General features: G+C 43.9%; 1 protein-coding gene across 2 annotated transcripts in view; it reads right to left on the reverse strand.

Moving 5' to 3' along the window:
* Positions 1 to 23,330, reverse strand: part of pgm2l1 (phosphoglucomutase 2-like 1) — a 142,256-nt gene that overhangs the window by 47,396 nt on the left and 71,530 nt on the right. For both annotated transcript variants that reach the window (XM_068033003.1, XM_068033002.1), the window contains exon 7: positions 3,654 to 3,843. In XM_068033003.1, the coding sequence (XP_067889104.1) occupies positions 3,654 to 3,843 (190 nt within the window). The remainder of the gene's footprint in view (positions 1 to 3,653; positions 3,844 to 23,330) is intronic.

Below are 23,330 nucleotides of genomic sequence, written 5' to 3' on the forward strand. Positions count from 1 at the left end.
CACACAATACAAGTGCCAGGCAATGACCATCTCAAAGACAGAATCTAACCATCTCCCCTAGATGTTCAATGACATTAACATCACTGAATCCCCCACTATCAACACCCTGCGGGTTACCATTGACCAGCAACTGAACTGGACCAGCCACATAAATACTGTGGCTACAAGAACAGGTCAGAGGCTAGGAATTCTGTGGCAAGTAACTCACTTCCTGCCTCCCAATGCCTGCCACCATCTACAAAGCACAAGTCAGGAGTGTGGTGGAATACTCTCCACTTGCTGATGAATGCAACTCCAACAAGACTCAAGAAGCTCGACACCATCCAGGCCAAAGCAGCCCACTTGATTGGCACCCCATCCACAACCTTCAACATTCACTCCCTTCACCACTGATACACAGTGGCAGCAGTGTGTACCATCTACAAGATGCACTGCAGCAACTCACCAAGGCTCCTTAGACAGCACCTTCCAAACCCTTGACCTCTACCACCTAGATGGACAAGGGCAGCAGATGCATGGCAACACCACCACCTGCAAGGTCCCCTCCAAGCCACACACCATCATGACTTGGAACTATATTGCCATTCCTTTATCATTGCTAGATCAAAGTCCAGGAACTCACTCCCTCCTGTCAGAGTACCTTCACAACATAGACCGTAGCAGGTTCAAGAAGGCAACTCACCACAACCTTCTCAAGGGCGATTAGGAATTGGCAATAAATGCTGGCCTTGTCAGTGACGCCCACATTCTATGAATGAATAAATGATAAGGTGCCACATAAAAGAGGCTAATGACAAAAGGTCAGGGTACTTGTAGTTAGGAGCCAGGTGGTAGAATGGATTGGATGATCGCTACAAATTAGAAAAAGATGGTAGGAGTTGAGGGAAGTTCCCTAGAAAGTAGTATCCTGCAGGAATCTGTGTTGGAACAACTACTGTTCACCATAAACAGAAATGATTGGACTCAGGAATTATAGGTATTGAGTCGAAATTTGCAGACAATATTAAATTGTGGGGTATAGATAATGAAGTGGAGGTCTGCATCAAATACAGGAAGATAAATAGGCTTAGAGAGTGGGTTGTTGCATTTATATACACAAAAATAATTACTTCAAAAGAAATGTATCGTTGTGAAGCACCTGGATATGTCCCGTGGATATGATAAAGGGGCTATATAAATGCAAATTCTTTCTACTTTATTCGATCAAAGAAATACTGAAGAACTCACTTGCAGATTTCTCCATTTACCAATCTTAATCTGCCCTTTATGTTGACATTATCTGTTGGAGCTTCATATATTGTTTAACACATCACTTAAAAGAACATTTACTCCACATCCCCAAATCAGTAGCGAGCACAGCGCCCTGTAGTACAGCATCCTGTTGACTGAGACATATGAAGAATGGCCAATAAAAACAAGAAATGCTGGAACCACTCAGCAGGTCTGGCAGCATCTGTGGAAAGAGAAGCAGAGTTAACGTTTCGGGTCACTGACCCGAAACGTTAACTCTGCTTCTCTTTCCACAGATGCTGCCAGACCTGCTGAGTGGTTCCAGCATTTCTTGTTTTTATTTCAGATTTCCAGCATCCGCAGTATTTTGCTTTTATTGAAGAATGGCCACTTGGTCAAGGTGCTGAGCAGCAGTGATTTTAAATCTTTTATTACCTTTGTAACAAAGATTCCACTCCTTGACAGTTATTTCCATTTTGCATTGGAACATTTGCTTCAATTGAAGGAATGGAGTTAGAGAAGCAGATCAACTAAGAGGCCCGTTTTCTACTACTGCATGCTTCTTCAGGCAGGGCAACAAGCCAAAGCAACTGCTCCCTAGTCTGTCTGACCTGTGACATTTGAAAAAGGGACCAACTGGCACTGGACAGGGATTGAATTTCTGAAAACTCCATTTGACCGTCACCACACACAGAGTTTAATCATTTAATCTAAGAATATAATTTAGATGGATATGATTGAAATACAGCACCACATGCACACGAGTGCACTATTTAAGCAATATCATCCCAGAGACGGGGAGCGAGAGAAAGAAGCAAGACAGAGGTGCACTAGGCTATAGTCCCTCTCACAAGGAATGTACATGTGTGTTAAGTATGCTTGTTTCAAAATAAAATAGCTGCTTATCCTTGATTAATAAACCAAGACTTAAGAATTTTTAAAACATTTTTAGATCAGTTGAATGTTCTTCAGTTTCTACATTTTGCATACACAAACCAGGTTAAGTAGAGTCAGATTATAGAAAAATACAGCACAGAAGGAGGCCATTTGGCCCATTGTGTCTATACTGGTCTTTTTAAACAAAAACTTGTTCATGGGATGGGGCATCACTAACAAGGCCAGCATTAAGTAACCATTCCTAATTGCCCTTAAAAAGGTGGTGATGAGCTGCCTTCTTCAAGCACTGCAGTCCATGTGGTTTAGTCCATAGCACTGTTAGCAAGGAAATTCCAGGATTTTAACCAGTGACAGTGAAGAACTACATTATGATTCCAAGTCAGGATGGTGTGTGACTTCAAACGGAACTTTTGTCCATGCTTGAACCAAGGCTTTAATGAGGTGTGGAGCCAAGTGGTCCTGGAGAAACCCAAACTATGCTTTGGCGAGTAGGTTATTGCTGAGTAAGTGCTGCTTGGTAGCAATGTCGACGACACCTTCCATCACTTTGTTGATGATTGAGAGTAGATTGATGGGGCGGTAATTGGCTGGTTTGGATTTTTCCTACTTTTTGTGGACAGGACATACCTGGGCAATTTTCCACACTGTCAGGTAGGTGCTAGTGTTGTAGACAGTGGAACAGCTTGGCTAGAGGTGTGGCTAGTTCTGGAGCACAAGTCTTCAATACTACAGCTGGGATGTTACCAGTGCCTTTGAAGGATCTATTCAATTAGTCCTCCTCCCCTGCTCCTTTCATCTAATTATCCACTTCTCTTTTTAAATTTATTATTGAATCAGCTTCCACCATCCTTGCAGGCAGTGCATTCTAGATCATAACAACTCACCACATAAAAAAAAAGTTTCCTCATCTCTTCAAGTTCTTTTGCCAATTATTTCAGATCTGGGTCCTCTGATTACCAATGTTCTTGTCAGTGGAAAGAGTTTTTCGATACCTATAATCAAAACCCCTCATAATTCTGAATGCATCTATTAAATCAATTATGGCTTTTAAAAGGAAATTGGATAATTATCTGGAGGGAAAACATTTGCAGTACTGTGGGGAAAAGTAGGGGAGTGGGACTAGCTGAGTTGCTCTTTCAGACAGCTGGCACAGACAATGGTCCAAATGGCTTCCTTCTGTGCTGAAACCATTCTATGATTCCATAAATCACTCGTGGTGGAGCTTTGTTGTCTTTTGCTGAATACCAATAAAAGACAATAAAGGATAGAGATCTTTTAATTTCTCATGTTAATATTTAGGGGAAGAGATTTTGACTTTGTTCAATAGTGGTAAACAGGTGACAGTGAGACGGCAACTCATTTTACATCTCTCCCTGAAGTCAATCGGGAGCAGGAGTAATGGAAAATAAGCTGTCAATTTGCTATTAGTCATTTACCACCATTGCTCAAAATTAAAACCTACCCCTAGATAGAAAAAAGTTCAAAGAAACCGTCATTTGTTTAAAAACACATGAAAAATTTATTACCAGCACGCATTCGCCCTCCTCCGGATTGGGACATTTGACAGTTGAAAACTCTGGATCTGGATCCTTCTGTTCTGGAACTGGAATGGGTGGAGCAAAGTCAAATGCCTTGAAAGCTGACTGCACATACTCGTGCCCAACACCATGAAAGGAAGTGTGCACGAACTTGAGTGATGTCTTTCTGTTAAGTTCTCTAAATGGTAGGAAACAAGCACCTCAGTGTCCAACATTGTGGGGGGGTGGTTAACACAGCACTGATGTTAGGGATGGGAACAGGCAAAACATTGTTAGAGAGTTAGACAAATATTATTTCCATTTGATTGAATTACACAAGTTAGAGAAATAAATTAAAATTCAGCCTTAAAAAAGAAAGTTGTACAGGGCACCAGTAGCTAACCATCTCAGTTTTTTTGAGTGGGTGGCAGGTTAGGGGGAGGAGAAGAGGAAGGGTGAGAACAAGAAAGATGAAAGTGGTCTGGGAACAGACCAAACATAAGCAGATTATTCAATGAGCAAGGAAAAATCCAACAATTATTGATTCTTAGCTCATGAAATACTTTCAGAACAATTTAGAGCAGCAAACTTTGGGGATGTGAAATGGACTACAGTGACTGAAATCAAAATAATCGTAAAAGCAAAAGTAGTTCTTTATAAAGCTTGGACGTGAATTAAAAAAAGCCTGAAGTTTGTGAGTCACACAAAAACCAGTTGAAGAAAACTAAAATTAGTGCAAGCGATAAGTAGAAAATAGCAGCAAATGGGTCAAAATAAATGGGTTAGCTATAATGTTAAGTGGCTGATGGGTAGAAACATTGAGGTAGCACATAGACCAGGGTCAATCTTTGCTTGGGCTGTAGAGAGTTAGTTTTTGGGCAACAATTGGGAACTGCAATTGATCGCAGCCTCCTGAGCTAGCGAGGGAGGGACGTGTGGGGGAAGGTGAGTGCAAAAACAGCCAGGATTTCTACTCCTGATTGCTGGGATATGAGGATCTCTGATGAAAAGTCACGGAACCGAAACGTTAACTCTGTTTCTCTCTCCATTGATGCTGCCAGACCTGCTGAACATTTCCAGTACTTTTTTTTAAAATTTCAGATTTCCAGCATCTGCAGTATTTTGCTTTTATTTCGGAATTGATGCTGTTGCCTTTCAAGCTGAAATAACCTGTCAGCAGTGAACTACTTAGGCCAATGCACAGATTAGTCACCTGGGGAGTATGGATGTTCATAAACTTGTTTATGTAAGAGTTGGCACTTACAGAAGAAGGGAGAAAAGGGGAAAACAGAATATGAGAGCGAGATAGAGAGAGAGAGAACATACGACCAAGGAACAGGAGTAGACTATTCGGCCCTTCGAGCCTGCTCCGCCATTCTGTAAGATCATGGCTGATCCATTTGTGGACTCAATTCCACTTTCCTGCCCAACCCCAATACCCTTTGACTCCCTTGTTAGTCAGAACAGAAAATGGTAGATCTACTAATTAATTCAAATCACTTCCTTAAAAAGTCAAACTGGCTGTGTAATCTACACACAGGGAGGCAATGTAATTCAAAAAGTATAACATCTAGTAAACCCATGAGGAGATAGAACGCATACAGTTGGATTTCAGGAGTGTCTGGTTGATAGTTTGGTTTTACATGTATGATACAGCAATACTGAAAACAAGCTTAAGAGAAATAGAAATCTTTCTGGCTGTGTGTCGTGGAGTAATTACAACACATAACGAAGTCATTTGGCCTATGTTTCGGTTGATTAACTTGAAACGGAAGAATACTGTTGGTGGGCTGTGCAATGGGGCAGCATTAAAAGAAAGGATTTCATACCTGGGAAAACTTGGGCAGATATTTGGGAAGGCCACTAATTGGAATGTGGATACTGGAAGTTTGTTTAGTTTAGTTTAGAGATACAGCACTGAAACAGGCCCTTCGGCCCACCGAGTCTGTGCCGACCATCAACCACCCATTTATACTAATCCTGCACTAATCCCATATTCCTACCACATCCCCACCTGTCCCTATATTTCCCTACCACCTACCTATACTAGGGGCAATTTATAATGGCCAATTTACCTACCAACCTGCAAGTCTTTGGTGGTGGGAGGAAACCGGAGCACCCGGAGAAAACCCACGCAGACACAGGGAGAACTTGCAAACTCCACACAGGCAGTACCCAGAATTGAACCCGGGTCGCTGGAGCTGTGAGGCTGCGGTGCTAACCACTGTGCCGCCCCAAGTTCCAAAGTGTTCAAGAGGAAAAAATAATCTCAGGATTATAAATCAGTGTAGAATCAACAATGGCCAAAATGATCCATGACATTTTACAAAATACTTAGTAATGTTACTATAAAGGAAACCAACATGGAAATGACAGAAGCTATGGATCACACTGGTCAAATCCACTGGAATTCTTTGAAGTAACTAAATTAGTGTATGAACAGTATGTAGAGAACAAAATAAGCTTAAAGTATCTGCTCAAACTGACTTTTGTTCTCAAAATTGAGAAACCAATTGGACAGCTAAGGGCAACAATCCAACTTAGTGCTAAAAGTAGGAAAGAGAAGGAAACAAGTTAGGAAATATAGGTAATGCCAAGCTGTGTGCTTTAAGTGCTTCAAGATTGTTGGTGGAAGATGGAACGAAGTGAAAGAGAAATGACGAATCTTACAGTTTTGAGTCCCTGAAAAAGAACAATGACACTGCGATTTAAGTCCAGAAAGGATCAAGACTTGAGGAATTTGGAGAAATCATGGAGTCATTTATGGCACAGAAGGAGGCAGGCCATTTGGTCCATCGAGTCGATGATAGCTCTCCATGGAGCAATCCAGTCAGTCCCACAGCCCGCTCGATCCTCATAGCCCTGCAAGTTTTTTCACTTCAAGTGGCCATCCAATTTCCTTCTGAAGTCATTGGTTGTCTCCGCTTCCACCATCTTTGTGGGGAGAGTGTTTCCAGTCATTACCACCTGCTGCGTAAAAAAGTTCTTTTTCGTATTCCCCTGCATCTCTGTATCCCATAGTCCTTGTACCATTAGTTACTTTTTTTTAATATTTGCTCATGGGATGTGGGCATCGCTGGCTAAGCCAGCATTTATTGTCCATCCAGCAGGTTAGAATCAAAGAAGGGGAATTGTTAGGTGTCGGTACAGCAGTCAGCACTGCAGCCTGCAATAGAAAGGACCACCACCTCACAGAAACACTTAGTAAGAATAGTGCAGAACAATGATTGTAGAATGCAGGAAATACAACGGTTAAGCAACCACCAATGGTGGTAGACTGCATATCATGAAGGCCAACACCTATGGCTCCGGACTCTGTCCACGTTTATGATACTAACCCAGGCCATTGTATTAGTAGGACTCTTAATGCTTTGCTATCTACTACTTTTTGTAGGACAAGTGTGTTACAAAACACGAAGCTCAGATCTTGCGGCTTTTCTTGAAAATAGTAAAATAATTAATGAGGGGTCGATAAGGATATCTCCCCCTCAACCGGGGGAATGTAAGATTATTAGGTTACTAAAAGTTACCAACCAGAGTACTAATTCTTAAAATCCAGCTATTACAAACTAACAACTAACTAATCATCATAAACTAACATTTAGAATTATTAGAGCCCTTCTTTGCAGTATGGTAAAGCGGAAAAACCTAGGAAATATGGCTCAGTATAGACAAGATGTCAAGACACGGTGATTCTGGGAGATTATGTCAAGTTTTAAAATGCTTACTTGCAGAAAAAGGGCGAGACCTTGACAGCAGACAGTGAAAACAGCTTCTGTGTAGATTTGTCTTGTAAAGAGATAAGGAACCTCGAAATGTAAAAGCATTGAAATAAAGTAGTCAACACAAAGGGGTACAATTTGCGCAAATCCGAAAGGTTAGCAACCATCGCAAAACGATCCTTAGTTGGTTAAGAAAGACATCCTTTAATACAGGACCAATCACAGATTAGGAGAGGGTAGGGTTAACTGGAAAACTGCCAGGATAAAAGGAGTCTTGTCTTTGCTACTGTGTAGCAGAGAACAACAAGAGGAGACACGAAAGAGACCGACAAGGGAAACTTAAAGACCAAAAGCTGCAAAAGGAAGAGTCGTGCACTCTGCCGTCCAGTCTTTACCACGGGTAGTATCTGTGTTAGACTGTTAATTACTGCCTGAATTTGTGACTATGGTTTATCTGAAAATTTAAACTTGTCCTTACCTTAATCTCAATAAAGTCGATTCATAACAAGCTTTGTGCTGCCAAGGCTGTCCCCACTTTAGAAGGAGGTATAAAACACCCCTATCTTATCTAATCTTACACCTAATTGCCCTCGAGAAGGTGGTGGTGAGTTGCCTTCTTGAACCACTGCAATTCTTGGGGTGTAGGTACACCCATAGTGCTGTTGGGAAGGGATTTTGACCCAGCGACAGTGAAGGAACGGCGATATAGTTCTAAGTCAGGATGGTGTGGCTTGGAGGGGAACTTGCAGGTGGTGGGGTTCCCTGTCCTTGTCCTTCTAGGTGGTAGAGATCACGGGTTTGGAAGGTGCTGTCTAAGGAGTCTTGCTGAGTTGCGGCAGTGCATCTTGTATATAGTACATACTGCTGCCACTGTTCATCAGTGGAGAACGAAGTGAATGCTCAAGGTGGTTAATGGGGTGCCAATCAAGCAGGCTGCTTTGTCCTGAATGGTATTGAGTTTCTTGAGTGTTATTGGAACTGCGCCCATCCAGGCAAGTGGAGAGTATTCCATCACACTCCTGACTTGTGCCTTGTAGATGGTAGACAGTCACTGCGAAGTCAGGTGGTGAGTTACTCACTACAGAATTCCCAGCCTCTGACTTGCTCTTGTAACCACAGTATTTATGTGGCTGCTCCAATTCAGTTTCTGGTCAATAGTAACCCCCAGGATGTTGATAGTGGGGGATTCAGCGATGGTAATGCCATTGAACATTAAGGGAAAATGGTTAGATTCTCTCTTGTTGAAGATGGTCATTGCCTGGCACTTGTGTGGCGTGAATGTTGCTTGCCACTTATCAGCCCAAGCCTGAATGTTGTCCAGGTCTTGCTACATCTGGACATGGGCTGCTTCATTATCTGAGTAGTCGCGAACGGTGCTGAACATTGTACAATCATCAGCGAACATCCCCACTCTGACCTAATGATGGAGGGAAGGTCATTGATGAAGCAGCTGAAGCTGGTTGAGCCTAGGGCACTACCCTGAGGAACTCCTGCACTGATGTCCTGGGACTGAGATGATTGACCTCCAACAACCATAACCATCTTCCTTTGTGCTAGGTATAGCTTTAACCAGCGGAGAGTTTTCCCTGATTCCCATTGACTCCAGTTTTGCCCGGGCTCCTTGATGCCATACTCGGTCAAATGCTGCTTTGATGTCAAGGGCGGTCACTCTCATCTCATCTCTATAATCCAGCTCTTTTGCCCATGTTTGGACCAAGGCTGTAATGCGGTCAGGAGCTGAGTGGCCCTGGCAGAACCCAAACTGAGTGTCAGTGAGCAGGTTATTGTTGAGCAAGTGCTGCTTGATAGCACTGTTGACAATCCCTTCCATCACTTTGCTGATGATCGAGTGTAGACTAATAGGGCAATAATAGGCTGGGTTGGATTTGTCCTGCGTTTTCTTTACAGGACATAACTGGACAATTTTCCACATTGCCAGGTAGATGCCAGTGTTGTAGCTGTACTGGAACAACTTGACTAGGGCGTGACCATTTCTGGAGCACACGTTTTCAGTACTATTACCGGAATGTTGTCGGGCCCATAGCCTTTGCAGTATCCAGTGCCTTCAGCTGTTTCTTGATAATCACATGGAGTGAACTGAATTGGCTGAAGACGGCCAAGTGATGCTGGGGACCTCAGGAGGAGGCTGAGATGGATCATCCACTTGGCACTTCTGGCTAAAGATTGTTGCAAATGCTTCAGCCTTATCTTTTGCACTGATGTGCTGGGCTCCCCCATCGTTGAGGATGGGGATATTTGTGGAGCCTCCTCCTCCGATTGGTTGTTTAATTGTCACTACCATTCCCGACTGGATGTGGCAGGACTGCAGAACTTTGATCTGATGCGTTGGTTGTGGGATCGCTTAGCCCTGTCTATTGCATGCTGCTTCCACTGTTTAGTATGCATGTGTTGTAGCTTCACCAGGTTGACATCTCATTTTAGGTGTGCCCAGTGCTGCTTCTGGCATACCCTCCTGCACTCTTCATTGAACCAGGGTTGGTCCCCTGGCTTGATAGTAATGGTAGAGTGGGGTATATGCCAGGCCACGACATTACACATTGTAGTTGAATACAACTCTGTGCTGCTGCGGGCCACAGCGCCTCATGGATGCTCAGTTTTGAGTTGCTAGATCTGTGCGAAATCTATCTCATTTAGCACGGTAGTAGTGCCACACAACACGATGATGGGCATCCTCGTCAATAAGTCACTGAAAGTTAACATGCAGGTGCAGCAAGCAATTAGGAAAGCTAATGGTATGTTCTGAGTACAGGAGTAGCAAAGTCTTGCTTCAGTTGTATGGAAACTTGGTTAGACTGCATCTGAAGTACTGTGCGTAGTTTTGGTCCCCTTACCTAAGGAAGGATATTATTGCTATAGAGGGAGTGCAACGAAGGTTCACTGGACTGGTTTCCGGGATGGCGGGACTGTCCTTTGAAGAGAAATTGGGGAAACTGGGCCTGTATTCTCTAGAGTTTCGAAGAAAGAGAGGCGATCTCATTGAAACCTACAAAATACTTCAAGGGGTAAACAGGGTAGATGCAGGTAAGATGTCTCCCCTGGTTGGGGATTCTAGAACCAGAGGACACAATTTCAAAATAAGGGAGAAGCCACTAAGGACAGAGATGAGGAGAAATGTCTTTACTCAAAGGGTAGTGAATCTTTGGAATTCTCTACACCACAGGGCTGTGGAAGCTCAGTCATTGAGTATGTTTAAAGCAGAGATTGACAGATTTCTAAATACCAATGACATAAAGGGATATGGGGATAGTGTGGGCAGCACAGTGGCGCAGTGGTTAACACTGCAGCCTCACAGCTCCAGCGACCCGGGTTCAGTTCTGGTTACTGCTTGTGCGGAGTTTGCAAGTTCTCCCTGTGACTGTGTGGGTTTCTGCCGGGTGCTCCAGTTTCCTCCCACAGCCAAAGACTTGCAGGTTGATAGGTAAATTGGCCATGGTAAATTGCCCCTAGTGTAGGTAGGTGGTAGGAGAATTGAGGGAAGGTGGGGATGTGGTAGGGAATATGAAATTAATGTAGAATTAGTACAAATGGGTGGTTGTTGGTCAGCACAGACTCGGTGGGCTGAAGGGCCTGTTTCATTGCTGTATCTCTCTATTACTCGAAAAGGCATTGAAGTGGATGATCAGCCATGATCATACTGAATGGCAGAGCAGGCTCAATGGGCTAAATGGCCTACTTCTGCTCCTATGTTCCTTTGTTCCTAGTGTAAAGATGGGTCTGTCCGGTGGTCACTCCTACCAATACTATCATGGACAGATTGGTGAGGACGACGTCAAGTAGGTTTTTCCCTCTTGTTGGTTCTCTTACCACTGCCGCAGACCCAGTCTAGCAGCTAGGTCCTTTCGGACTGGGCCAGTCGTGGTGCTACCGAGTGACTCTTGGTGATGGACATTGAAGTCCCCCACCCAGCCCTTGCTACCCTTAGTGCTTCTTCCAGTTGGTGGTCAACATGGAGAAAAACTGATTCATCAGCTGATTGGGGGGGGGGGGGGGGGGGGTTGCAGTAAGTGGTAAGCAGCAGGAGGTTTTCTTGCCCATATTTGAGCTGATGCCATGAGACTTCATGGGGTCTGGAATCAATGTTGAGGACCCCCAGGGCAACTCCCTCCCAACTCCCACTGTGCCACCACCTCTGGTGGGACAGGACATACCCAGGGATGGTGATGATGGTGTCAGGGACATTGTCTGTAAGGTATGATTCTGTGAGTATGACTATGTCAGGCTGTCGCTTGACTAGTCTGTGGGACAGTCTCACAATTTTGGCACAAGCCTCCAGGTGTTAATAAGGAGGACTTTGCAGGGTCGACAGGGCTGGATTTGTCGTGGTCATTTCCAGTGCCTATGTCGATACCAGGTGCCAGATGCCCGTCCGGTTTCATTTCTTTTCTTATACTGTGTAAATGGCTTGCTAGGCCATTTCAGAGGCCATTTTAAGAGTCAACCACATTGCTGTGGATCTGGAGTCACATGTAGGCCAGACCTGGTAAGGACAGCAGATTTCCTTCCCTGAAGGACATTAGCGAACCAGATGGGTTTTTACAACAATTGTCAATGGTTTCATGGTCACCATTAGACTTGCTTTTAATTCCAGATTTATTAATTGAATTCAAATTTCACCATCTGCCATGGTGGGATTTGAACTCATGGCCCCAGAGCATTTGGGTCACTCAGCTCTTGATCTTATTACAGCCTTGGTTCAAACATGGACAAAACAGATCAACTCAAGAGGTGAGGTGAGAATCACTGCCCTAGGCATCAAGGAGCCCTAGCAAAACTGGAGTCAATGGGAATCAGTGGGAAAACTCTCTGCTGGTTGGAGTCATACCTAGCGCAAAGGAATATGGTTGTGGTTGTTGGAGGTCAATCATCTCAGCAACAGGATATCACTGCAGGAGTTCCTCAGGGTAGTGTCCTAAATCCAACTATCTTCAGTTGCTTCATCAATGACCTTCCTTCAATCATAAGGTCAGAAGTGGGGATGTTTGCTGATAATTGCAGAATGTTCAGCACCATTTGTGACTACACAGATACTGAAGCAGTCAGTGCAGAAGTGCAGCAAGACCTGGACAATATCCACGCTTGCGCTGATAAGTGGCAAGTAACATTCACGCCACACAAGTGCCAAGCAATGACCATCTACAACAAGAGAGAACCTAACCTTCTCCCCTTGACATTCAATGACATTATGATTGCTGAATCCCCCACTATCAACATCCTGGCGATTACCATTAACTAGAAACGGAACTGGAGTAGCCATATAAATACCGTGGCTACAAGAGCAGGTCAGAGGCTAGGAATCCTGCAGCGAGCAACGCACCTCCTCTCTCCCCAAAGCCTGTCCATCATCTACAAGGCACAAGTCAGGAGTGTGATGAAATACTCTCCACTTGCCTGGATGGGTGCAGCTCCAAACACTGAAGAAGCTCGACACTGTCCAGGACAAAGCAGCCCGCTTGACTGGCACCCCATCCACAAACATTCACTCCCTCCACCACTGATGCACAGTGGCAGCACTGTGTACCATCTGCAAGATGCACTGCAGCAACACACCAAGAGTCCTTAGAGAGCACCTTCCAAACCGGTGACCTCTACCACCTAGAAGGAAAAGGGCAGCAGATGCATGGGAACAGTAACACCTACAAGTTCTCCTCCAAGCCACACATTATCCTGACTTAGAACTATATTGCCACAACGCTGGGAAAAATCCTGGAATTCCCTTCCTAACAGCACTGTTGGTGTACCTACCCCTCGTGGACTGCACTGGTTCAAGAAGGCAGCTCACCACCACTTTCTCAAGGGCAATAATTGATGGGCAATAAATGTTGGCCTAGCCAGCGAAGCCCACATCCTACGAATGAATGAATTAAAAAAATTAGCCTAGACATCTGGATTACTAGTTCAGTGACATTACCATTACACCACCGCCTCCCAATAGTTGGGAACTGATTGTCATAATCTTGTCCACTTCTATCAAATCTCCCTTCAATCTCCTTTGCTCTAAGGAGAACCACCCCAGCTTTTCCAACCTAACCTTGTAACTAAATATCTCATCTCTGAAATCATTCTGGTAAATTTCCTCTGCACCCTATCAAGGACACTCAAATCCTTCCTAAAGTGTGGGGACCAGAACTGGACACAATACTCAAGCCGGGGTCCAACCAGAGCTTATAAAGGTTCAGCATAACTTTCCTGCTTTTGTACTCAGTGCTTATATTTGTAAACCCCAATATCCCATATGCTTTGCTAATGACTCTCTCAATATATCTTGCCACCTTCGAAGATCGATGCACATGCATCCCCCAGGTCCCTCCTTTCCTGCACACGTTTTAGAACTGTTCCATTAAGTATATATTGCGTCACCCTATTCTTTCTGCCAAAATGCATCACCTCACATTTGTCAGTATCTGCCACCTGTCTGCCCATTCTGCTAGCCTATCTATGTCTATGTAATATAAAATAGAGATGGTGATAAATGCATAAACTGAAAATGAAAGTGTCATTTGAGCTGCGCCAGTGTACAATAGATAAGCTTCCACTAGTGAAAAATGATGGTGTGTGACTAGCAGTTACACCCAAAGAATTACACCATAAACACAGGCAGTGAGGGAAGGCAAAAGCTACAAATCCTCTTGAGGGCATCTACTTACAAGCCAAAGTTTGTTGTTTTAAACCACCACTATGCATTGGCAAAACCCCATATGGACTTATGTTATTTTTCACCTAGCAACCAAATGATATTTTGAAAAGGATTAAAATTACGACAAATATGAAAATTAAATAATGTAGAGTCTGACTTAATTTACTGCGTACATCGTATTTCAGTCAAATGTTGCTGAGAAAAAGCTTGTAAATACCATACTTTGATACAGGAGCTGACATGTTCTGCTGCAACACATCTTCAAGTCCTGCATCACTTAATAGAGTACATCACAGTTTTTGTGTTCAGTATATCCATTTTTCACAAGTTTATTAAACCAAATTTCAAAAATCAAACTACTGGTTGAATTAGAAATGACAGAGTTAGCTAGCAGTTTATTCAAGGCAGTACTCCATAAGTTTGGAGTTCAGTTATGGTTAATTTGGCAATGGAGCTTTTTGGTTCAGGATACAGTTTTTTTTAAAAAATTCATTCCCGGGATGTGGGCATCGCTGGCCAGGCCAGCATTTATTGCCCATCCCTAATTGCCCTTGAGAAGGTAGTAGTGAGCTGCCTTCTTGAACCGCTGCAGTCCATGTGGGGTAGGTATACCCACAGTGCTGTTAGGAAGGGAGTTCCAGGATTTTGACCCAGCGACAGTGAAGGAACGGCAATAATAGTTCTAAGTCAGGATGGTGTGTGGCTTGGAGGGAAACTTGCAGGTGGTGCTGTTCCCATGCATCTGCTGCCCTTGTCCTTCTAGATGGTAGAGGTCGCAGGTTTGGAAGGTGCTGTCTAAGGAGCCTTGGTGCATTGCTGCAGTGCATCTTGTACATGGTACACACTGCTGCCGTTGTGCGTCAGTGGCGGAGGGAGTGAATGTTTGTAGATGGGGTGCCAATCAAGCAGGGCTGCTTTGTCCTGGATGGTGTCGAGCTTCTTAAGTGTTGTTGGAGCTGCACCTATCCAGGCAAATGGAGAGTATTCCATCACACTCCTGACTTGTGCCTTGTAGTTATTGGGCAGGCATTGGAGAGACAAGAGGTGAGTTACTCGCCGCAGGATTCCTAGCCTCTGACCTGCTCTTGTAGCCACGGTATTTACAAGGCTACTCCAGGTCTTGCTGCAGTTCTACACTGACTGCTTCAGTATCTGAGGAGTTGCAAATGCTGCTGAACATTCTGCAATATCAGCGAACATCCCCACTTCTGACCTTATGATTGAAGGAAAGTCATTGATGAAGCAATTGAAGATGGTTGGGCCTAGGACACTACCCTGAGGAACTCCTGCAGTGATATCCTGGAGCTCAGATGATTGACCTCCAACAACCACAATCATCTTCCTTTGCGTTAGGTATGACTGTAACCAGCGGAGAGTTTTCCCTTTGATTCCCATTGACTCCAGTTTTTCTAGGGCTCCTCGATGCCATATTTGGTCAAATGCTGCCTTGATGTCAAGGACAGTGACTCTCACCTCACCTCTTGACTTCAGCTCTTTTGTCCATGTTTGAACCAAGGCTGTAGTGAGATCAGGAGCTGAGTGGCCCTGGCGGAATCCAAACTGAGTGTCACTGAGCAGGTTATTGCTAAGCAAGTGCCGCTTGATAGCACAGTCGATGACATCATATCATAGGAACACAGGAGCGGGAGTAGGACATTCAGCCCATTGAGTCTGCTCCGCGATTCAATACGATAATGGCTGATCATCCATTTCAATGCCTTTTTCTCCCAGAGAGAGAGAGAGGGGGTTGGAGGGACAGAGAGAAAAAGAGGGGGGCGGGGGTAACAGCGAGACAGAGAGAGAGGGAGGGGGGACAGGGAGTGAGAGAGGGGGAAGGGGGGGGACAGGGAGTGAGAGAGGGAAGGGAAGGGGACAGGGAGTGAGAGTGGGAAGGGGGTGGGACAGTGAGTGAGAGAGAGGGGGAAGGGGGGACGAGAGAGAGAGAGAAGGGGGGACAGAGAAAGAGAGAGAGAGAGACAGAGAGAGAGAAGAGGGGACAGAGAGAGAGAGAGAGACAGAGAGAGTGAAGAGGGGACACAGAGAGAGAGACAGAGAGAGAGAAGGGGGGACAGAGAGAGAGAGAAGGGGGACAGAGCGAGCAGGGGAAGAGAGAGACAGAAAGAGACGGGGGACAGAGACACAGGGGAGATAGAGAGTGGGGAACACTGAGCAGGGAGCGGGGAACACTGGAGACATGGGTGGGGGTGGACAGAGAGGGAGGAGCGTGGAGATGGACAGAGAGAGGGGAAGAACGAGACTGAGTAAGGGGGGAGAGGGAGACAGACAGACAGGATGAAACAGAGAGACGGGGGGGGCGGGGGCGGGGGAAAGAGACTCAGATTCATTTACATATGGCACAGAAGCAGGCCATTCTGTCCATCGAGCCCATGCTTGCTCTCCACGGAGCTATGCAGTCAGTCCTCCTCTCTGGCTGAATCCCCGTAGCCCTGCAAGTCTATTTCTCTCAAGTGGCCACCCAACTTTCTCTTGAAACCATTGATCGTCTCCACTTCCACCAACCTTGTGGGCAGCGAGTTCCAGGTCATTATCACTTGCTGCGTAAAAAAAAATGCTTCCTCATATTCCCCCTGCACCTTTTGCACAAAACTTTCAATCTGTGTCCCCGAGTCCCAGAGGGGGCGGGGGAGGAAAGCAAGAACGAGACACACACACACATACACACAAACAAACAGAGCGCAGGGAGAGGGGGAAGAGAGATCAAGGTCTCTCCTGAAAGGTGGCCATCTATCCAGAATACTCTGCATCGCTATGTCAAGTGTGCGGGCAAAGACTGACTACTTATGCAAGCAACAACAATGCCAGGTATGTCAAGAAATCAGTTTTCAATACAGTGACGAGAAAGTAAGTTAATAAATTAGTCTTCTCATTTAAAGCTTCTTCACAAAAATGCAGATTTGTGGTTCTTTTTATCAGTAAGATAAATTTTTAATGCCTTTATCTTTCTGTCGTGGAAATTCAATAATACAGATGGAGACTTCGAGATTCGCTTCTAGGAGTTTATTGACGTGATATCACAGAGAGTCCCTACAGTCCTCACTGTAAGCAGCACTCTCTCGAACAGAGAAGAGTGCTTACATTTATACAGCAAAGTAAACGACTTTGCGCTATCAGTTCACATTCCTTGACATTAGTCATCTCAGACCCCATCAAGGGGCCCTACATTCCTTATCATTAATCTCATAGAGGTGGGTAGTATTGTTTGAAAAGAGCCCATTGTTCCAAATCACAAAGTGTTAACCTGATTATCCCACAAAGGAACTTTATCTTTCAAAATTTGGTCACCAGACTTCCTGGGCCGAGCAAAAATCACAATGCGGCCCTCTGCACAAGAAGGTTGGACAACCCTGTTCTATACAATTGAAGCAAGACTTTGCGACTCCTGTACTCAAATCCTCTTGCGATAAATGCTAACATACCATTAGCTTTCTTAATTGCTTTCTGCACCTGCATGTTAGCTTTCAGTGATTTATTGACAAGGACACCCAGGTCCCTTTGTCAATCGACACTTTCTAATCTCTTACCATTTATGAAATACTCTGCACATCTATTTCTCCTACCAAAGTGGATAACCTCACATTTTTCCACATTATATTCCATCTGCCACGTTCTTGCCCACTCACTAAGTCTGTCCAAATCCCCTTGAAGCCACTTTACATCTTCCTCACAACACACCTAGTTTTGTGTCCCCACATCCAAATCATTGATATATATTGTGACCAGCTGGGGCCCCAAGTACTGATCCTTGCAATACCCCACTCGTCACAGCCTGCCAACGCAAGAATAACCCGATTATTCCTATTCTCTGTTTTCTGCCTGTTAACCAATCCTTAATCCATGCCAGTATATTACCTCCTATCCCATTTTGCTAACCAACATCCTGTGGGGGACTTTATCAAAAGCCTTTTGAAAATCCAAGTATACCACGTCCACTGACTCCCCTTTATCAATTCTGTTAGTAACATCCTCAAAAGACTCCAACAGGTTCGTCAAACATGATTTCCCATTCATAAATACTGAGAAATACTACTTTGTATTTTGCTGCCAGCTATCTCTATTCTCCACTGCATAGTAAGCAAGGATTTGGAAGGTTCATCACATGAAAGTTTTGATAGCGAGGGTCTGGAGTTAGTCAAACCTGGTGACACCACCTGATGCCTACAACAGGATTGCTTGATAGCATCATGAAACCTTGACCAGTCTTCCCCTTCCTAATGCAGAGGTGCTGAGGTCAATGTTGACATCACATGTTGGTCAGTTAACAAGTGACTGCAGAACCATAGCATGGAGCCAACACCTTCAAGAGGAGAGAAAGAAATAGCTGGGACCTTTCGGTATACTGGCAACTCACTGCCTTAAACAAATAAGTCAACAAAGAAGCTTTTTCAAAGAACTTAAAACAGAACAAATGGATTTGCTTAATTAAATGAAGCTGTTAATTGGTAATTATCAGGTTTCAACAGAACAACTCACAGCAGCACACTACATTTAGATCATACCACACTTCTAACCACATCAACAATCCATATTTGACACAACACTGAGGGACAGATTAATTGAAAAAGAGGAAGCATATGATTAAGACAATTATTCACTTCTGAGCAAACAAGGCAGCATCAATCTCATGGGACATAGAACGGTACACAGATAATCAAACTGCCATACTGATGCTCTTAAAAATTGCCTGAAGCGTTGATCTCAAAATTAATCTGTCCAGTCGGAATTCAACCAAATGCAGAGCCACAATACAAAACTACAGCAGGGATTGGTGAACAACACTAATGGAACTTGGGTCAATATGCCTCACCCTAATCGAATACTGATGTCATTCCATCTTAAATCATCTATTTGGGTATAGAATTTGGTGAGGCATGGTTCCATAATGTAATCCAGTTAGAATCAAATGATCTCAAGCAGCCACAAGGCTTGTGTATAAACTGGAAATATCATCCTGGTGGAGCATGCAATACTCCTGAGGATTAGATTACAGTGCACTGCCTGGTTTAGGCAGACCGCAGGAAGACTCTGCACTTAACCTAATCTAGGATCTCCTTGTCTGAAATAAACAGTTCTGATGAAAGGTCACAGACCTGAAACGTTAACTCTGCTTCTCTCTCCACAGATGCTGCCTGACCTACTGAGTATGTCCAGCACTTTCTGTTTTTATTTCAGATTTCCAGCATCTGCAGTATTTTGCTTTTATTTTAGCTCATTGTCTGACGCTGGGTATTGAGAGAGGGAAATCTTTAATTCCACAATACAAACTCATTTTAAGAGCATATTCGCCCCAATTATTTTTTCAATCATTCAACACAAGTTGTGAATCTATATAATGTATTCTGTGATGTACTCATTATGTTACAACATAATGACCATGAATCCATATAGTCACATCCTGATCTCCGCCATGCTATTGGTAGCATCACGAAACTAAGACTCAGCATTTCCAACAGGAGGAGGAGAAAGCTAAATCAGAGTAGAAGTTGCCCATTCTGGGAAAATGGCCAGTCCTGGTTACAGAACAACCAGGAAAAAGACTACAGAATAGACAAGTGAAATTCAGGCTCATGCATTTAAGCAAGCACTATATTGAAGCCCAATATATGGGTGAGGCCTTTCCATTCCATCCTCTTTGACGCTTTGGATATTTTGTACCTCAAAATTGTATTCTTTTATCAGTTGAAAACGTAAGAAAGGGGACGAAGACTTATAAAGAACAGACAGAACGAGGATTTATCTCCTTTACTACGAAGCTTGTCCATTAACAAAGTAACTGCACTAGATCAAGACAATATGGAAACATAGAAGCATAGAAAAATAGGAGCAGGAGTAGGCCATTCGGCCCTTCGAACCTGCTCTGCCATTCATTATGATCATGGCTGATCATCCAACTCAGTAGCCTGTTCCCGCTTTCACCCCATGCCCTTTGATCGTTTTAGACCCAAGAGCTATATCTAACTCCTTCTTGAAAACATACAATGTTTTGGCCTCAACTGCTTTCTGTGATAGCGAATTCTACAGGCTCACCACTCTCTGGGTGAAGAAATTTCTCCTCATCTCAGTCCTGAAAGGTTTACCCCGTATCCTTAGACTATGACCCCTGGTTCTGGACTCCCCCACCATCGGGAACATCCTTCCTGCATCTACCCTGTCAAGTCCTGTTAGAATTTTATAGGTTTCTATGAGATCCCCCCTCTTCTGAACTCCACCGAATATAATCCTAAACAACGCAATCTCGCCTCATACATCAGTCCCGCCATCCCAGGAATCAGTCTGGTAAACCTTCGCTGCACTCTCTTTATAGTAAGAACATCGTTCCTCAGATAAGGGAACCAAAACTGCACACAATATTCCAGGTGTGGCCTCACCAAGGCCCTGTATAATTGCAGCAAGCCATCCCTGCTCCTGTACTCGAATCCTCTCACTATGAAGGCCAGCATGCCATTTGCCTTTTTTACCGCCTGTTGCACCTGCATGCTTCCCTTCAGCGACTGGTGTACGAGAACACCCAGGTCTCGCTGCATAATCCCCTCTCTCAGTTTATAGCCTTTCAGATAATAATATGCCTTCCTGTTTTTGCTACCAAAGTGGATAACCTCACATTTATCGATATTATACTGCATCTGCCATGCATTAGCCCACTCACTCAACTTGTCCAACTCACCCTGAAGCCTCTCTGCATCCTCCTCACAACTCACCCTCCCACCCAGTTTTGTGTCATCTGCAAATCTGGAGATATTACATTCATCTAAATCATTAATGTATATTGTGAATAGCTGGGGTCCTAGCACCGATCCCTGCAGTACCCCATAGTCACTGCCTGCCATTCAGAAAAAGACCCATTTATCCCTGTCCGCAAACCAATTTTCTATCCATTGCAATCCACTACCCCCAATCCCATGCGCTTTAATTTTACATGCTAATCTCTTATGTGCGACTTTGTCGAAAGCCTTTTGCAAGTCCAAATAAACCACATCCACTGGCTCCCCCTCATCAACTCTACTAGTTACATCCTTGAGGAATTCAAGTAGATTTGTCAAGCATGATTTCCCTTTCCTAAATCCATGCTGACCCTGCCCGATTCTACCACTGTTCTCTAAGTGCTCTGCTATAGAATCTTTGATAATGGACTCTAGAATTTTCCCCACTGCCGACGTCAGGCTGACTGGTCTATAATTCCCTGCTTTCTCTCTACCTCCCTTTTTAAATAGTGGGGATACATTAGCTACCGTCCAATCTGTAGGAACTGTTCCAGAGTCTATAGAATCTTGGAAGATAACCACCAATGTATCCATTATTTCTAGGGCCACTTCCTTAAGTACTCTGGGATGCATACCATCAGGCCCTGGGGATTTATTGGCCTTCAATCCCATCAATTTCCCCAACACCATTTCTCTACTAATACTGATTTCTTTCAGTTCCTCTCCCTCACTAAGCCCTATGTTCCCCAACACTTCTGGTATGATATTTATGTCCTCCTTTGTGAAGACAGAACCAAAGTATGCATTTAGTTGGTCAGCCATTTCTTTATTCCCCATAATAAATTCCCCTGTTTCTGACTGTAAGGGACCTACATTTGTCTTCACCAATTTTTTTCTCTTCACATACCTATAGAAACTTTTACAGTCAAGTTTTTATTTTCCCCACAAGCTTGCTCTCGTACTCTATTTTCCCCTTCTCAATCAATCCCTTGGTCCTCCTTTGCTGAATTCTAAACTGCTCCCAATCCTCAGGTCTGTTGTTTTCCCTGACAAATTTATATGCCTCTTCCTTGGATCTAATGTTATCTCTAATTTCCCTTGTAAGCCATGGTTTGGCTACCTTTCCCATTTTACTTTTGCGCCAGACAGGGATAAACAATTGTTGCAGTTCATCCATGCGCTCTTTAAATGTTTGCCATTGCCTATCCACCGTCATCCCTTTAAGTAACGTTTCCCAATCCGTCATGGCCTTCGTAGTTTCCTTTACTAAGATTCAGGAACCTTGTCTCAGAATCAACGTCACTTTCCATCTTGATGAAGAATTCCATCATATTACAGTCGTTCATCCCCAAGGGGTCTCGCACCACTTGATTGTCAATTATTCCTCTCTCATTACACAATACCCAGTCTAGGATGGTCTGTTCTCTAATTGGTTCCTCAACGTATTGGTCCAGAAAACCATCCTGTATATACACTCCAAGAATTCCTCTTCTACGGTATTGTGACTAATTTGATTTGACCAATCTATATGCAGATTAAAGTCACCCATAATTACAAATGTTCCTTTATCACATGCATCTCTAATTTCCTGTTTAATGCCATTCCCAACATCACCACTACAGTTTGGGGGTCTATATACAACCCCCACTAATGTTTTTTGCCCCTTAGTGTTTCTCAGCTCTATCCACACAGATTCCACATAGTCAGAGCTAGTATCTTTCCTCACTATTGCATTAATTTCCTCTTTAACCAGCAATGCAACTCCACCGCCTTTTGCTTTTGTCTGTCCTTCCTAAATACCCCTGGATGTTCATTTCCCATCCCTGGTCACCTTGCAGCCATGTCTCCGTAATCCCGACTATATCATACCCGTTTACATCTATTTGCGCGATTAATTCATCCACTTTATTGCAAATGTTCCACGTGTTAAGGCACAAAGCCTCAAGGCTTGTCTTTTTAACATTACTTGTCCCCTTCCCACTATTTTTTACTGTGGCCATGTTTGATTCTGGCTCTTGATTTCTCTGCCTATCACTTTTCTTATTACTGACTCGCTCAAGAAAGTTCAAAGCATGGCCCATGCTACCTTCCTTAGGTGGATGGATAGAGGAGAAATTTGGGGCAAGCAAAGGGAAAGTGGGAAAAAGGGAGGGAATGTTAGTTGTTTTAAATATAACGTACAATTAACAAGAAAATAGGTGGGTTTTACATTTAGTGGTTCTTCCAGGTTCTTCCTAGTTTCATTCTGCATAAACACAAAAAGGATGTGAAAAGCATTTGATGGATATGGGGTGTCAGCCTTGAAAATTAATAGGGTGTCAGCCTAGTCATAGCAATCTCACCATTGAGTCAGAAGTGACACGTTTGTGCAATACTGAGGGTGCACAGCACTGTCAAAAATGGCATCTATCAGATGAGACGTTAAATCAAGGTCCATCTGCCCTATCAGGTGGGCGTACATGATCACATGGCATTTGTCTGAGAAGCGATCTCCTCGGTGTCCTAGCTAACATTTATCCTTCAACCAACATCATTAAAAACAGATTATCTCGCTTCTGTTTGTGGGATCTGTGCGCAGTGACTATACTTC

This window comes from Heterodontus francisci, chromosome 6 (genome assembly GCF_036365525.1).
Source record: "Heterodontus francisci isolate sHetFra1 chromosome 6, sHetFra1.hap1, whole genome shotgun sequence".
NCBI lineage: Eukaryota > Metazoa > Chordata > Chondrichthyes > Heterodontiformes > Heterodontidae > Heterodontus > Heterodontus francisci.